General features: G+C 41.5%; 1 protein-coding gene across 1 annotated transcript in view; it reads left to right on the top strand.

Moving 5' to 3' along the window:
• The first annotated feature begins 3,265 nt into the window (after positions 1-3,265).
• Positions 3,266-17,120, top strand: part of WBP1L (WW domain binding protein 1 like) — a 58,140-nt gene continuing 44,285 nt past the window's right edge. The window contains exon 1 of the mRNA XM_081267401.1: positions 3,266-3,437. Coding sequence (XP_081123527.1) covers positions 3,351-3,437 — 87 coding nt within the window. The 5' untranslated portion in view covers positions 3,266-3,350. The remainder of the gene's footprint in view (positions 3,438-17,120) is intronic.

Consider the following 17,120-nt stretch of genomic DNA (forward strand, 5'->3'; position numbering starts at 1 on the left):
TCCTGTTGGTTGGGGGACCATGCTTGAAGGAATACTATTCTAAAGGGAAAGGATCTTGCTCTGGATGCTCAGAAACTGGTTGTAGTTGGCTCTTCCCCCATTTTGAAGTGTATTATGCAGTGGTTTTAGTACAGTCACAAAGTTTTGTGACCATCAATCCTCTAATTCCAGAATATTACTTTCCAAGAAACCCCAAATCCAAACAGGTGACACACACCTATAATCCCAGCTATTTGGGAGGTTGAGGCAGAAGAATTGCAAGTCAGGCCAGCCTAGGCAACTTGATGAGACCCTGTCTCTAAGTTGAAAAATGAAAAGGGCTGGAAATATAGCTCAATAACAGTGTCCTTGGGTCTAATCCCCAGCATTATAAAAAAGAAAAATCAGACTGCTTTTCACCTTGGTTTGCATCATTTCTCTGCCTTTTGAGTTGGTTCCTGTGAGATGTCAGAAGATAGTTAAGGGTGATAAAGCAGCCTTGGTGTGGGAAGTGCTAGTTCAGACTGCAAAAGGTTTAGTTTTGTCCTGCCCTCAGGCAAAAGGAGAAAAGGATGGGACAGAAACCCTGAGTTTGCCAGAATGAACTGGAGTTTCTAATAATGATATCTGATTTTTTTTGTTTTTTGTACTGGGGATTAAATTCAGGGACTTTAACACTGAACTACATCCCCAGCCCTTTTTAAATTTTAAAGGTAGGGTCTCCTATGTTAGTTAGGGCCTCCCTGAATTGCTGAGGTTGGCCTCAATCTCATAATACTGCCTCAGCCTTCTAAGTTGCTGGGATTCTAGGCCTGTGCTGTGACACCCTGGCCTTTATGTGTAATCCCCCCCGCCCCCAGAGTGAAAGGAGTAGGATTTATTTAAATGTGAAGAATGAAGACAGAACTCTTTGCAGGGGCAAGAGGGGACCCAATAGGGATTGCCCTCCTGTGTAATTCTTAGAGTTCCTTGCGGCCGGGATCGAGAGACTGTGCCATGAAAATAATTTGGCCCTTGGTTATACTCAACTTCTCCCTAAAGATTGATTTAGGGATGGATGATTTGTGGGATGGATGAATTCCTAAGAAATTAGAGATTGGCAAAAATATTTGTTACCATTTTTAGTACTTGGGAAAGCAGGATTGAGATGGAGGCAGGGCTAGTCACACTGGTATGTTCCTTAGTCTCAGCTGCTTGGGAAGTTGAGACAGGAGGATTGCAAGTTCAAGATCAGCCTGGACAATTTAGCAAGAGTTTGTCTTAAAAAATAATCTGGGTGTGGTGGTGCACACCTATAATCCCAGCAGTTTGGGAAGCTGAGACAGGAGAATCCCTAGTTTAAAACCAGCAACTGCAAGGCACTAAGCAATTCAGTGAGACCCTGTCTCTAAATAAAGTACAAAATAAGGCTGGGGATGTGGCTCAGTGGTTGAGTACCCCTCAGTTCAATCCCCAGTACCAAAATAAATAAATAAATAAAAGAGCTGAGGATATAGTTCAGTGGTAGATTGCCACTCTGTTCAATCTCTAGTACGGGAGGCAGAACTGTAGAACTGCCGAACTTGTTAAACTGAGCCACACTTATTTCTTCACACTTACCTGTGTCACATTTTGCCTATATTTAAGCCAACTGCAGCTCCCTCCAGTAGCGGACATGAACTAGGATAGGCCAGGCTGTAAAAACTTTGGCAGGTTTTTGAGAGAAAATTGGGTGCTCTGGATATCTGAATTCTTTACCATGGGTCTTCATTTGTGAAATTGTTTTTGCTTTTTTATTATTTGTTTATGTATGTATGTTATGGTGCTGGGGATGGAACATAGGTCCTCAAGTATGCTAAACATGTTCACTTATTTTCCCAACATTGAGTTAATGGTTGAGCCTTGTAAAGTATTTTGTAGAGACTTAAAAATGAGAAGAAGTAGGAGTGTGTGCTGTACAAAAGCTGCAAATCAGGCAGGCAGATATAGATTCTGTATACTGTGTGGTACTGTATTAGTGAATTCAGAAGAAACAAAGATGAAGTCTAGGAATTTGTAAACAGGAACTGTATATGTAATGTGTAAAGAAGTTATTGGGGGCTGGGGATATAGCTTAGTTGGTAGAGTGCTTGCCTTGCGTGCATAAGGCCCTAGGTTTGATCCCCAACTCCACCACACACACACACACACACACACACACACACACAAAGTTATTGGGCGTCTTTTTAAGTGTTCAGTGTGAATGGTGCATTTGGGACAATGTAATGGTTGGCAGTGAGATAAAAAGTAGATGGGGATCAGGTCACAGAGAGGACCATATTGGGAAGCTTGAACTATATATCCTGTAGATAGTTGAAGTATTTTAAAAGGGGAAGTTGTCAACACAATGTTTGGCTTTATAGGGTACAGCACTGTTGCTGTGGTGCGTGGAAGAATCCAGGCTCTGCAGGGGATCAGGGAGGCCATTTTTATTTATCCATTTGAGAACACAGATTGAAGCAATGAGAGGTGGATTTCAGAGCGATTTCTGAGTTGGAGTCATAGAATTTTGTCCCTGCAACTTGAGGGGGAAAGCACTGCCTCAGGTGAAGGTACTATCTAATAGGGAATTCAAATGGACCTAAGTTACTTCTTGGGTGGTTTGAGTCTGGAAGAGGGACTCTGGTAATGGAGTTGTGCTTCAAGACAAAAAAAAAACCCTCAAATATTTTTAGAGCAATTGCTTTCCTGTAGGAGCGCTCAGTTACCTTCTGGAAATAACTTCTTATTTTTGGTGCTGGGGATTGAACCCAGGGCCATGTGCTTGAGAAACAAGCACTCTACCAACTAAACTATACCCCCAGCCCCTGGAAATAATTTATTTTCAAAACACCCTTTTGAATTATCATATTCTTCCTTTCATATCCTTTTTTTTTTTTTTTTTTTCTTTTTTGTTGACCTGTGGAACCATCATTTCCGCCACACTCAAAATGGCTGCACTCGCTATAGATTCCACATTTTTCTGGATGTTCCACCCCCTGATCCTGGCTACTTCCGCCACTCTCCGCGGGGCGGGACGCGTTTACAACATCTCGCAGCACTCAAGATGGCCCGGTTTCCTCCTACTTTTCATTGGCTGAATTTCTCAGGTCTACCTCGTGAGTGGGCAAGACCCATGTTTGATCGACAGATAGTTTGATCAATGGACGAAGGTCAAAAGCCAATGAGCTGCTGGGACTGGAGGCCCTCCTCCATGTCTGGGAGGGTGTTTTGCCTGGGGTGGGTGGAGCAGAGCCGGAAGCGGGAGGGGAGAGTGAAACAGGAAAAGAAGGGAAGAAGGAAGAAGAGGGAAGAAGAGAGGGAGGAGGAGGGAGGTGGCGGCGCCGTGGCGGAGGAGCAGGAGCAGGAGGGGGATGGAGAGAAGGCTCCTGGGTGGCATGGCGCTCCTGCTCCTCCAGGCGCTGCCCAGCCCCCTGTCAGTCAGGGCTGAACCCCCGCAGGTAAGGAGGAGGGGGCGTCCGGGCCAGGCTGGGGGCTTGAAGGTCGTCGAGGCCTGGGTGGAGGGGCCTGAAGGAGTATAGTTGCGAAGAGTTGAGGGGTTTGAGATGGCGCCCATGCCTAGCGTGGACTGGAGCTAAGGGGGCGTCGTGTTTAGCTGAGGGACACCTGTGACTGTTTTGGTGGCAGGCTAGTGGCAGAGGCATGGTGCTAAGCGAATGAGGCTCCTTTGAGATGGCAAGTATGTTAGGTGCTCTAGGGTGACTGTTAATTGAATGTTGGTGCCACATTGGGGCATATGAGTCTCATTAATGTCCCCTCCCAGCTAGTGTCCGAGGCAGCAAGACTGTGCACGTCTCTGTGTGTGTGTGAGGTGGAGGGGGCAGGCAGGCTACTGAGCTGGCTTGAGAGTATATTTATTTCAGGCTAGACAAGGGGAAGTTCTGAGGACATCTTGGCTCCATTTTTTAATGATGTATGGCATGGCACCTTGGTGGCACGTTGTTGGAGGCAGGACTCTCGGAAGGCAGGTGGGATGAAGTAGAGTGGGAACCCCTTAAGAGGAGGGGCACACCTGGACTATAAGAAGCCCTTGCTTTAGGCTGGCTGGTCAGGGAGAAGAAGTCACTGATGCTGATCTGAGCCAACTCAGGCCTTTTGAGCAAAGGGTGGTTCTGATGCAGCAAATGGAGCACCCCAGCTTTTCTTGCTGGGTGGCTTGCTCTATCCAGGCAGAGAAGCTTGCTTGTGCTGATTCCAGCTCCTGCTGGCATTTCGAAACCTTAATGGGAGCGTTACTCTTGGTGCCAAATTGGGTGGGGTGCAGTAGGGGGAATCATCCCTCCTCCCTTAAATTTGGCAAGGCTTTGTTATTTTATTTACTTCACTTTCCATTCTCTCCCCAGTCTTTAAGAAAGGCATCAGACAATAACATACAGATAGCACAGTGGCCAAGGCCATACAACTTTGCACTTGAACTTCATGTTGTGATCAAGTACAGAAATAGAGTGCCAGCAAAAATACTTAATCTTTTCCTTAGGAGTTTAAGGTCTGCCTTTGAACATATGCATTTCGTTTTGCCCATTACTATATAAGTGAGTTGAAATTCACATAACAAAATTAACAGTAAGTGAACAATTTGGTGGTGTTTTATAGTCTCAATGTTGTGTAACCACCACCTCTGTCTAATTCCAAAGCATTTTCATCACCCAAAGAAAATCCTGTCTTCATTAACCGGTTGCTTCCTGTCCTCCCTCCAGCTCCTGGTCATAACCAATTTGCTTTCTGTCTTGATGTATTTACTCATTCTGGATATTTCATGTAAATGGAACCCTGTAATATGTGGTCTTTTGTGTCTGGCTTCTTTTCACTTAATGTAGTGTTTTCAAGGACCATTCACATTATAGCATGTAGTTCACATCTTTTTATGGCTAAATAATATTCCATTTTATGTATATACATTTGTTTCTCCATTTATCTGTTTGAGTGTCTGATTTTTCCTCAGAACTTATCTATGTGCATTAGAAATAACATCTGCAATAAATAGAGCTCATTTTCTGGTCTGGCTTATAAACTTTTCTAGGGCTGGGACCCTTTAGGGTTCTTTGAGGTTCTTTGTTTTCCTGGTTAAAAGTCATAAAGTGGCAGGTGACATAAATTTTCTTTGTCAACTAGAAAAGTTATAACTCTCAAGACTGGCAAAGTTAAGTAGTATAGGTGTTGACAGAACAAAATATAGAACAAAAACTTTTTTTTTTTTTTTTTTTTTTTTGCATATGAGTTATTTCTGAAAGTATCTGTGAAAGGCTGTTCCCCCTAACCAATAAATAATCTTGCTAGAGGGTTAATTCAGGAGGGGTGGTAGGAAGTGGATCCACTTTGCAAGAAGGATGGAAAATGGCTGTTTCTACCAGGTCCTGGAGCATTGGAGATAATCTGAAGATGTGGAAGGGGCTTTTCAGTTTCTTGTTCTAATTACAGCTTGTTGAACACAGGCTGCTTTCTTATCATTATTTCTAGCATTTCGAATACTTATTTTGGGGATAAGTGGCTTTTGTACTTTGTTCTGTTCAGATGAGTGCTAGTACTGACCAGTCTATTAAGGGGTTACAGTTCCTGCAGAGAAGGGAAAATTTTTGTAATGAGCTGCTGCCCTCTTCCTAATCCCCCTACATACTCTCACCCCACACCACATACCCTTGTCTCTTCCTGTCCAAGAGTACTAGATATTTGTAATGAGGTTTGTGTTTTGAATTTTAACCTTTGGAATGGAAGTTACAATATAATTATTAACTCTGAATCCACCACAATTTAGTCAATTTAGATTTGTTTTGTTTTTTGGCATGTACGAATCAGTAAAGAAAAAAAAAAACCCAGAGACCCTCTGGCATAGAATGTACTTCAGGTACTCACTGTCCTTATTTCAGCATTTTAGCTCACTTTGAATTGAGGACTTGCTGTACTCATTCTGTATGGAAAATGGTATGGGTACTCCATTGCATTTTTCCCCCTGAAATGGATCTATTAAATATAATCTTTTATTGCATTTAATCTTAGTATCAGAAGTATAAGATATTTACAGGTGGCTTGCTTTTCCTGTTACCAGATCTGCATTGGGACAGCCATTTCTTGCCTTGCGGGCCCAAGAAAGTTCATCAGCCTGGCTCACTTATGTGATTAGAAACTTAGATTTAACTCTTGTATGGGTCATTGTGATTCATAGATACGATTCTTTATATTTGTGAAGAATACAAAAGCAGCAGTTTCTAAACAGGGAAGCCTTGGCATTTGTTTCCTTCAGTTAAATTATAGTCGAGATAGAGCTTATTTTTTTCTAATGTTGTTTAGATTCAACCAGAATATTTGACTCTGTTATTTAAAATAAGTCTTAGTAGAAATGTCTTTTTCCATCAGGTGGCTCAGTCAGTGGTCTGGGCACAAATCTCTAGAGATGCACTCCTTACCTTTCCTTGCCAAGCATAAAACTTTTGAGTTGGATGGGGCCCCAGTTCCTTCTGTTTTCCCCCCCACCATACCCCAAGTTGTATTTCACCTTTACTCATTGCCATTGCTCCAGTTTTCAGCCTGGGAAAACCCTACTCCATTTCTCTTTTCTTACAAATGGCGTCAAACCATCATTTGTTTGAGCATTTGTCTAAAATCAGCATCTTGAGTTCCTGTAAGTCCTTGTACTAGAATTCAGTAGAATTCAGAAAATAGACACTTATTGAAGTCTAGCATTATTGGCTATTATTGGTATGCCCTGGAAACCATCGAATGCAAAAGAGAATCTCTGTCCTCAAGGAGCTGGTGATCTTGTGGAAGGACAGATAATACACACAATGAATTATAATCTAGAGGGTTCAGTGCTGACATGGTAGTGCAAACAAAGGACAGTAGGAACAATTGATTTCTCTGGGGCAAGAGGAAGATGAAGACATAGTGAAAGCTTCAAAGAGGAAGGAGCTTTTAGACTAGACTTTTATTTTTTATTTTTATTTTTGGTATTGGAGATTGAACATAGGGGCACTTAACCACTGAGTCACACCCCCAGCCTTTTTTTATCATTTATTTTGAGACCAGGTCTCCCTAAATTGCTGAAACTGGTCTCAGACTTGGAGATCTTCCTGTCTCAGCCTCCCCAGTAGCAGGATTACAGGCATGCACCACAGTGCTGTTTCTTATCAACATTTAAAGTCTAGTTCAAATCAGGTGCAGTGGCCCATGCCTGTAATTCTAGAGACTGAGTAGGATCATAAATTTGAGGCCAGCTTTAGCAAGACCCTATCAAAGGCAGAAGAATAAAGGAAGGTGTATTTGAAGGTGATAACATGGTCTGTGGAAGCTTTGAATGTGGGCGTGTAGAGGAATGAAAAAGTAGGTGAGTCTTGAAAGGGAAGCTGTGGTCAGATGGTTGAGGATTTTCATCTATTTGTCCAAGGCTGCATTGTCCAGTAGAACTTTCCTGTTCTGCTGGAAATCTCTTCTCCCTGTGCTGTCCAGTTCATCAGCTACACAGCCACATCTGGATGTCCAGAGCACTTAAGCTATGACTAGGATACATAAGAAACTGAATTGTTAATCATTTTTTTGTATCAACTTTATTGAGATATTCAGTGACAAAAAATTCACACTGTTAAACTTACACGAATTGTTTGTTTTACTGTGGTCATAGAATCTTGCAGCTATCACACTATCTAATTTTAGAACATTTTCATCACCTCAGAAAGAAACCCAATAGCTACTAGCTCCCTATTCCACCCCCTCTCCTACCAGCCCTTAGCAACCACTAATCTATTTTCTGTTTCTATGGATTTGCCTATTCTGGACATTTAATATGAATGAAATCACATGCTTTGTGGTCTTTCATTACTGACTTCTTTTATTTACCATAATGTTTTTTATGGTTTATCCATGTTGTAGCATATATCAGTATTTCATTCCTTTTTATGGCCAATTAATATTCAGCAGTATGGATGTACCACATTTTATTTATCCATTCATTAGTTGATATGCTATTTCCACTTTTGTGCTAGTATGAATAATGCTCCTATGAACGTTGGTGTATAAGTTTTTGTGGTGACGTTTTCAGTTCTGTACCTAATGGGTATATACCAGTAGGGGAATTGTTGGGTCATATGATAGCTCTGTAACTCTTTGAGGAACTGCCAGACTGCTTTCCAAAGTGGCATAATGTTGAATTTTAATTAATTTAAAATAAATAGTTATATGGGGCTAATGACTACATAATAGACAGTGCTGATTTAATGGCTTTCCAGTGTGGGGGTTTGGTACAATCTAACATGGTGGTAACATCATGGGCACTGGGGTTAGGTGATCTGAGTTCCAAATCTGACATTATTCTTTTTTTATTTTGTGTTGCTAGGGATCGAACCCAGGGCCTTGTGCATGTGAGGCAGGTTCTTTACCAACTGAGCCATGTCCCCAGCCCCTGACACTACTTTTTTTTTTTTTTTTAAGTTGTTGATAGACCTTTATTTTATTTATTTTTACTTGGTACTGAGAATTGAACCCAGTTCCTCATACATGGCAGGCAAGTGCGCTTCCGCTCTACCCCAGCCAACCCCTGCCCCACTATTCTTGAGCAAGTTACTTAACCTCTTTGTACCTCAGTTTCTTCCTCTACTAAAATGAAAGTAATCTTATAAGGTTGACGTGAGGGGAAAAGATACAATGTATGTAAAGCTCTTGGAATATAGTTAATGAATAAGTGTAATAATTATCATTGTTATTGGTGGTCCTCAAGTGCATTGTGGTTAGCAAGTTAGCATCAACTCCCACACTAAGTTCAGAAACTGAGATCTGGGAAATTTAACACGATTTCCTTGATTCTACTCTGTGTCTGGGCTTAGGTTTGTCCCTGTGATTTCTTAGCTGTGTAAATCGCTTTTCCTGGTAAACCTGTGTTTAGAACAGTGGTTCTCAATCAGGAATAACTTTGCCTGCTCCAGAGAACTTTTGTCCTGGATTCTGAACATTTGTGGTTGGAGACATTTTTGGTTTGGACAACGTGGGAGTGCTGCTGACGTCTGGGTAAAAGCCAAGGATACTACTAAACATCCCATTACTCAGGATAGCCTCTCAACAAAGAATTGATCCAAAATGTCAGTGCTGAGGTGGAGAAGCCCTGGGTTAGTGGTTCTTACTCTCTTTTTACCAGTTCCAGCTCATTATTGCAGTTTCAGCCCTCCTAACAGAAGAAAACAATATGGTGAACTGCATGAAATAACCTCTGACAAGTTTTAGGTGGAGTAGTTTAAAGCTTTAATGTGCTGAATCTTAATGAGGTACTTTTCCAGACAGCTGTTTGGTCAGCCAACATCAAACATTTTGGAAAAAACAATCTGGTCTGTGGTTCAGTGGACAGGTGAGCCTCCCATATTCACCCAATTTTGAGTTCTCTTTCCTCTTGCTTTGATCTGCCCTTGTGGTTTCAGTTTAAGAACATAATTTGTTTTTACCCCAGTGAAAGCATGATGGCCATTTCTTTCTTTACCAAGTGTCCTCCACGTCCCATAACCAATCTGAACTGAGTCATGTTCTTAGAACTTTTCCTTTCCCCAGTCCAATTCTTTTTATTTACTTACTTTTATGCAGTGCTGAGGATTGAACCCAGTGCTTCTGCAGGCTCAGCAAGTGCTCTGCCATTGAGTATCTCCTTTTTTTTTTAAAGAGAGAGAGAGAGAGAGAGAGAGAGAGAGAGAGAGAATGAATTTTAATATTTATTTTTTAGTTCTGGGCGGACACAACATCTTTGTTTGTATGTGGTGCTGAGGATTGAACCCGGGCCGCACGCATGCCAGACGAGCGCGCTATCGCTTGAGCCACATCCCCAGCCCCCCCAGTCCAATTCTTGAGCCTGTGCGAGCCTGTGCTCATGTTTGGCCTCGAGAACACTGGTTTTCTCTTACACATACCTAGCCTGCAGAAACCATTAGGTGTTTTCAGGGTCTCCACAGGGGAAGCCAAATGTCCTGGACTGTCAGGGTTGCAGTATCTAAAAAGAGAGCTGCGGGGCTGGGGATGTGGCTCAAGCGGTAGCGCGCTCTCCTGGCATGCGTGCGGCCTGGGTTCGATCCTCAGTGCCACATACAAACAAAGATGTTGTGTCCGCCCAGAACATAAATAAATAAATAAATAAATTCTCTCTCTCTCTCTCTCTCTCTCTCTCTCTCTCTCTCTCTCTCTCTCTCTCCCCCCCCTCCTCTCTCTTTAAAAAAAAAGAGAGAGCTGCTCTTTTTCAGGTCCTCAGGTTGCAGTTGATCAGTGGGTGTCTGACACCAGCAGACAAGTCTTTAGGGGTGCTATGGGTATCTTGGATGACTTTGGATTCAGAATTCCAACTTCTGTTTGAATGCCTGGCCATCCATACTCCTTAGAGGGCCTCTCCCTCGCCTTCTTACAGTTCTTAGGTCTAATAACCCAGGGGCCATCATAATCCAGGTAGTACAGTGACTTGGGTTAATCCCTTGCCCCTAAAGCCCCAGTCATGGATATTGGGGTCCCTAATCTTATGGTTAATTGCATAGCCAGAAGAGCTGTGGCAGAGAATGGCAAGGAGCAGTAATGGTGGCTTTTGGTAACCTGCCTTCTGAGTGGCATACTGTACTAAGGTCTGGCTTGTGATCACTCTCCGTGGACCATGCTTTGCACTTCCACTAGGTGGAGCAAAGTCTGGCCTGAACTCTGCATGGGCTGTGAAAACCACAAAGAAACACAAATAAATATAGAATGTTACAACCTGGGAGGTCAAGAAAGGGGAAACAAATCTCATCTTACTGAATTCTGTGCTTGTTGATATAATTGTGGGCTTTCCTAGTGTGGGGATGAAAGTAGGTCATCCTCCTAGACTTTTGATCACCAGTCTTGCACAGAGTGGGTTTTTGGGATACTCTGGCTTACTCAGTTACATTCCCATAGCTCTGATTTATTTACTTTTGGTTTCTTACTTTCCACACTTTCTTCTGTGGGAAAACAGACAAGCCGTGTATCTTCTGCTCCTGATGCCATCGTCATCACACTGCCGAGGCTAAGTTTTGATCCAAGATCTCAGGTGTTTTAAGAAATTTAATTTAAACTTATCTTGGAAGAGATGAAAATAAATGTAAGACATTGCAAGAATACTTGTGGCTTGGAAGGGTGGGTCATAGAATGAAGTTACAAAACATGTGTATTTTGATTTTTGAGTATCTAGCAAGAAGAATCTTATGTTGTAATACTTTTTTATTACACATTCTTTCAGATCCCAGGCATGTGTTCATGGAGAAAATATTCATGGTTCTCAAAATTCTACACAATGCTTTTTGGTTTGCCTTCTCCTAATTTATCTTCCTCATCTAAAATTCCACCTGACAGATTCACTAAACATAGAAATGAAAAGAAAAACCCACAGCTTATTATTTTTATTGATCTGATATAAATTTTTTCCCTTAGTGGTTCATTTGGAAGAGGAAGTGTGCTCTTGGGAATTTGAATATAGAGTTGAATTGTGTGATAGTGTCGTCCTGATTGTTCCTTCCTTTTTCTTTGGCTAATTTATCTTTAAATGTGCAAATCCTCTTGCAGAAAACCTGATCCAGTGCAATTTGGCAGAACGTCTGCTATGGTCTTCCCATTTGCCTTCCTTAGAGTTGATTGCTGCTTTCCTTTGAGGAGTATTATTATTATTATTATTATTATTATTGCAGAACTGAGGATTGAATCCAGGCCTTGCACATGCTAGGCATGTGCTCTACCACTGAGCTACGTCATCAGTCTTTTTATTTTGAGACAGGGTCTTGCTAAGTTGCTCAGGCTTACCTCAAACTTGCAATCTGCCTCAGCCTCCTGAGTAGTGTGATTATAGGCCTGCATCACCACACCCAGAAATCTTTTACCTTTTTTACATCAGTTTGTAAATACACAAAAGGAATACACGCTTATAACAATGGTGGATAATACAGAAATTTAAAAATGTTTAAAAAGTGAAATTTCATGATTTGATATTTCTTTTTGGTGGTTTTTCTGCCAATGCTATATATTCATATGGTTCATGTACACAAACAAAATTGGTGTGGGTTGTGTTCTTAATTTGGGCCTTAACAATATATCAAGGGTGAGTTTCCGTATATCTCTCTCTATATATACATGTGTATATATGTATATGGTCATGTATGTGTGTATATAGAGGACTTTTATTTTTTATTTTTTTTTTTATATCTTTATTTTTTATGTGGTGCTGAGGATCGAACCCAGTGCCTCACACTTGCTGGTGAGTGCTCTGCCACTGAGCTACAGCCCATATATCGGACTTTTAAATATGATTTATTTAACCACTTCTCCATAGATGGACATAGGTTGTGGCAAGCTTTTGTCATTTTCACACAGTGCTTGGGTAAGTGTTGGACCTATTTTTTTCTGAAGTTTGTATTAGATTCCTGGGCATGGAATTGGGGATTATGGGGTATGTGCTTTTAAATGTAGGGTGTGTGCATTTAAAAGTTGGGGTGCATAATGCTTGTTGCTCTCCAAAATGGTTCTGTCAGTTTACATTCTCATCAATCGGATGTGCAAGGGCTCATTCCCCCCACACATGAGTAAGCTATACTTTACCTACACTCTCCACTTACCCTTGAAGATCTGCCTTCTGACTCTTAACATAGGCACCATGGGAACATTTCATTCTACTTCCTCCAAAGCCTGTCGCTCTCGATTGCTTAGCTCATTTCTCCCTGACTCCACTTCATAACTCCCTTTATTATGGAACAGTGTTTGTCCAAGGGCAGTGAGCCTTAGCTGGAGCAGGCTAAGCCTTAGCCTTAGCCTGCCCAGGTGCTAAGGAAGTGGTTTGTGGATCCTTGGAAGAGGTTAGGTAGGTATTCTGGAGGTTAGCCCCAGTTGTTATATGGCACACCAGTCTTGACTGTGCCTGACCTTTCTGTGTGTGGTCATCCCAGAAGCAGGGACGCTTGCAAGAAACATTGCTAAGAGTGGAGGCTCAGGAGCCTGACTACCTGCATTTGAAGCTAGAGCTTCTCTTACTGTCCATCTGTCTTTGGGCTAATTAACTTGGCTTTCTCATCTATAGAATAGGGATAATAGTACCTCGCTCATGTGGTTAGTATGACAGTTTATTTGAATTAATACTTATACAGTGGAATAGTGTTTTCTATATAGTAAACACTTAGTAAATGTTAGCTTTTTTTTTTTTTTTTTTAAATCCTTGTGGAAATCTTAAGGCTTCCCTATGCTCTGATCTAAGATTTGTTCATTTGTTCATAGAGGGTTTTATTTTTATTTAAAAAAATTTTTTTTGGTACCAGGAATTGAACCCAGTAGTGCCTAACCACCGAGCCCCATCTCCAGCCCTTTTTAAAAATTTTTAATTTTGAGACAGGTTCTCCTTAAGTTGCTTAGGGCCTTTATAAGTTGCTGAGGCTAGCATTGAACTTGTGATTTATCCTGCCTCAGCCTCTGGGTCCACTGGGATTATAGGTATGCACCATGTGCCTGGCTCTTTTCCCATTTTAAAGTCCTGTGTCAACTGAAGGGACAGAGGTCTTTGTGTGATTCCAGCAAATGATGCCCTGGGGAAATTTTTCCTTTAATGTATATTGTCAGACCTGGCCATTCTACCACTAATCTCGTGCTGTGGACCAACCAACCTTTCTGAGCCTCCTTATTCTGAGCATTGCCCAAGGATGCCTCGAAGGTCAGCCATTTCTGTGATAAGAGGCCAGATGAATCTGCCATCTCTTTTGAGGAGTTCATGTATGTGCTTGTAGTTAAGCCTCTGAAGAGTCCCACAGTTAAGAAATCTGTTCTAGCCCCTTACTGGATATATAAGTTGCAAGCATTTTTCTCCCATATCCTTCCTTGATTGTATCCTTTGAAGCACAACTGTTCTTAATTTTGGTGAAGCACAATTTGTCTATTTTTTTTTTCTTTTGTTGCTTGTGCTTTTGGTATTCCTTAGTTCTTTTGAGGGCTCTGAAAAACTTCGTATTATTTTGGTATCATTGCTTAGAATAAAATCCTTTAATTTTTCCCCCCTATGGAAAGTTTTAAACACACGAAGAAATAAAAAGAAAGAATGGTATAATGAACTCCCATGTACCTGCCTCCCAGCTTCAGAAATGTATCAAGCCATGGCCTGTCTTGCCTTAACTTGCATTCATCCCAGTGAAATTATTTTGAAGCATGCTGCAGACTGCATATCATTAATAAATAATTTTCTATTTCCAAAAGATAAGCATTCTGTTCCTCAACATCACCATTATACCTTATCACACCCTAAAAAATGGACAGTAATTCCTTAATGTTGTAGGATAGAATCTTGTACATGAGAATTAAATATGATCCAGGAATAAAAATTGTGTTAGAGAACTTGACTAATTATAACAGTTCTTGAATTTTATTTTTTCTTTTCCTTTTTTTTTTTTTTGGTGAGGTGGGGTGGAGTGGAGGACTGGATCTTGCTATATTGTCCATACTGGCCTTGAACTTGTGATTCTCCTGCTTCAGTATCCCAGTTAGCTGCGATTATGGGCAAATGTCACTATGCCCAGCTTTTAGTTTTTAAGTTTTCATAGGTAATTCACTCTCACTGAATGTTCTACTGCTTAAGAAAAGAAAGTTACTCCCAAGAGTACCCATCAATCCTCTGAGTATCAGAAATGCTCTTCCATCCTCAGCCTTTCTTGTTTTTACCTTAAGAAGTCTAGGAAGGTCTTCCAAAACACCTCATTGTCATTTTCTTTGACCCACATATCCTTTTCCAGCTGTTGCTTAGTGTATGTAGTGAAAGATTAATTTAGGACTTTTGCCCTCAATTGTTAGTGTAGAGAGAAGTTTTGGAATAATCTTCTTATCTGAGATCACACAAATGTTTAGAGAGAGATGAGAAAATGAAGAGACCCTATCAGGATATTTTCTCCTCTTTTAGTTCTCCTGGGGCAGAAGCCTTGTGTCTCCATCCTGTGCCTGGCTGTGCCTCCCCTTAGGATACAGGGACATTGCAGATGAGGCAGTGTGGCTGAGGGGCAAATGGAGCTTAGAATTGGGAGAATTTGAAAGACCGGCAAGATGATGATGTTGTGAATTCAGAAGAAAGGGGGTTTGTTTGGTACTAAAGGTATAAGAGATTTGGGGTTAAACAGACTTCCGAATGGAGGGACTCTTTTGAGGCTTAACTGTATGCACATGACTTTCCAAAAGAGACTCTTCTTCGGCCACGTAGGCCTCTTACCATAGAAATGACTGGCCTCTTGGAAGCATCTCTGGGCAATGCTGATAGAAATAGGAGGCTCAGAGAATTTAAATGGCCCAGGTCACTAGGGGTGGTCACATAGCCAGGTCTGGAATGCCAGGGTGCTGACAGTCTAAAGTCTTCCCTCTGGGCATTTCTTGCTGGTGTCCCTTCCATTGAAAACTGAAGGTCTAGTTCCAAAGTCACTGTACATTTTCAGACCTTTGCTGTACCCCTCTGGCAAGTGGGGATAGTGATACTCTGTTGCCAGATGATGTAAGGAAACAGCTAAGATGGATGTGAAAGTAGTTTATAAACCTTGAGTTCTGAATAGATTGAATTCTCTCTATTTTTTTTTTTTTTTTTTGAAGTTCATTGAGCTTCCTTTAAACAAAATCCTTGAGTTCTCTGTAAGGATAAGGATGATGATTTATTGTGTCTTAGGATGAGCTGTGCCTTTTCTGCAATTTTGAGCACAGTGAAAGACCTTGGAAAAACTTTGTTTCTCAAGAGTCTAAAAACTGTGGTTCTAGTCTAAAGCCATTGACCCCTCCCTGCTAATAATTTCAGGGAAAGGACAGTGTGCTTTTCCCTTGATGGTGATGATTTCTCAAAGGCACTTTTGCAGGCCACTGCATGTCCTTTGCTTTAGTGCTTTCCTAGGATGAAGATGGTTTTTTTTAAAGGTTTTCTGCCTCACTTCCTGGGACCTGGAAATATAGGGTTCAGGTGTGGCTGTGATTGGGTCTTATATGATGAAAGCATCCCTTGCTCCTGGTTGTGATTCCCTCTCCAGTTTCACTATATTTAGTAGTCATCCTTTTACTTGGTGTGTGGACATTTGTGTTTCAGAAGTTTCCCCACCTTACAGCCTATCAGAGGAATCAATTGTCTTAAAGTTTCCTTCTGGCGTTTTTGATCATGAAATCTTAGGCCTGGAGTAGATTTGGTTGCCAACTACCCGACGGAGGGAGGATTTAATATTTGATTTGCGTAAGATCCAGGAAATGAGGAAGGCATGGTGCCATGAGCTGTTTCCAGCTAGACCTTATTAAGTTTCACAATCCTTTATGCAAAAAAGGCAGCTTCCAGGTGTGCTAATGGAGTTGTCTGAATAGAACCAGAGCAGCTTCATCTTGTTCCCTATAATTGAAAAACTATTGCTAGGGGGATATAGATCATTGCCCCAGCTCTAGCTTGAGAAGGGAATTTTGCTTTGGAGATGGTTTAAGTACTTTAAATTCCTCAGCTGAGAAATTAGAGATGCACAGATAATGAGACACATGGAGGGTTTCCCAATCCTTGCATCAAACCTCCTGAGCCCAGGGTAATATGTTGGTGCTCCCTGGTCTTGCAGCTGTTTGTTAGGTTCCTGTGGCTGGGAAAATGTCATCAGCATTAAAGTTTAGGGATTCCTTTTTTTTTTTTTAACTGGACACAATACCTTTATTTATTTATTTTTATGTGGTGTTGAGGATCGAACCCAGGGCCTTGCACATGCTAGGCAAGTGCTCTACCACTGAGCCACAGCCCCAGCTCTCCTTTTATACACACACACACACACACACACACACACACACACACACATATTTTAGTTGTTGATGTGCCTTTATTTTTTTATTTATTCATATGTGGTGCTGAGGATTGAACCCAGTGCTCACACATGCTAGGTAAGTGCTCTGCCACTGAGCCACAGCTGCAGCCCCTAGAGATTCCTTTTGATGATTGTCTCTTTTGTTAAGTCTTCATGTCTTCATCCATGGAACTGCCTTGTCTTGAGGGCCTGCTTTGTATAAGACATTTCTTGGTACTGTAAAGGGGCACAGAAGTGAAAGTTATGCATCTTGTCCCTAAGTTACTTATACTTTAGGAGATAGGCATGGAAACAAATAACTAAAACATCAAGTGTGAAATGTCTCTAGTAGTTGATGACCCACAA

Source organism: Spermophilus citellus (assembly GCF_964194105.1).
Source record: "Spermophilus citellus genome assembly, chromosome: 15".
Lineage (NCBI taxonomy): Eukaryota > Metazoa > Chordata > Mammalia > Rodentia > Sciuridae > Spermophilus > Spermophilus citellus.